Source organism: Mesitornis unicolor, unplaced genomic scaffold (assembly GCF_000695765.1).
Source record: "Mesitornis unicolor isolate BGI_N332 unplaced genomic scaffold, ASM69576v1 scaffold54294, whole genome shotgun sequence".
Taxonomy (NCBI): Eukaryota; Metazoa; Chordata; class Aves; order Mesitornithiformes; family Mesitornithidae; genus Mesitornis; species Mesitornis unicolor.
Window position 1 is genome coordinate 15,197 of NW_010181791.1, and position 457 is coordinate 15,653.

A 457-nucleotide genomic window follows, 5' to 3' on the forward strand; every position below is an offset into this window, starting at 1 on the left:
GGGCGAGAGGGAGAGAGCATTAAAAGGAGCTATCGACCATCTCAGTGGGGTAGAGAAACAGCTGAAGGGCAAAGCGAGGGTAAGAGTGTCCGGTTATCTGGAAGATGTCTTGAGAAACCACGCCAATGCCACTGCATTAACAGAGGCTTAGAAAGAAGTACCTGTTTCAGTGACCAATAGCCCACACTTCTGACTGGGCACAGAGAAGAAACACTGCTTTTATTGGCACAGGGAAGCTTCCTGTTGCTGGTTTTAAGTGGTTTAAAACAAAAAATTTTTGTGTGTGTTTAGTAAGCTCTTAATTTGTCCTCAGTTGATTTTGTTTACTCACTTAACTGTCACAGGGTTACCCCTTGGAAAGCAAATGCCTTTTCCATCTTTGTATGTTTTATAAAACCAGCCTGTTCTCTCAGGTTATCTAAAAGCATTTTGTTACCATTGCTGCTGTATTCAAAAT

General features: G+C 42.0%; 1 protein-coding gene across 1 annotated transcript in view; it reads left to right on the plus strand.

Moving 5' to 3' along the window:
- The window catches only part of HEATR6 (HEAT repeat containing 6), a 14,727-nt gene extending 14,576 nt beyond the window's left edge, over positions 1-151 (plus strand). Inside the window, 1 exon segment of the mRNA XM_010183513.1 lies at positions 1-151. This exon segment is cut by the window's left edge and continues 14 nt beyond it. Coding sequence (XP_010181815.1) covers positions 1-151 — 151 coding nt within the window.
- The last annotated feature ends 306 nt before the right edge of the window (positions 152-457 follow it).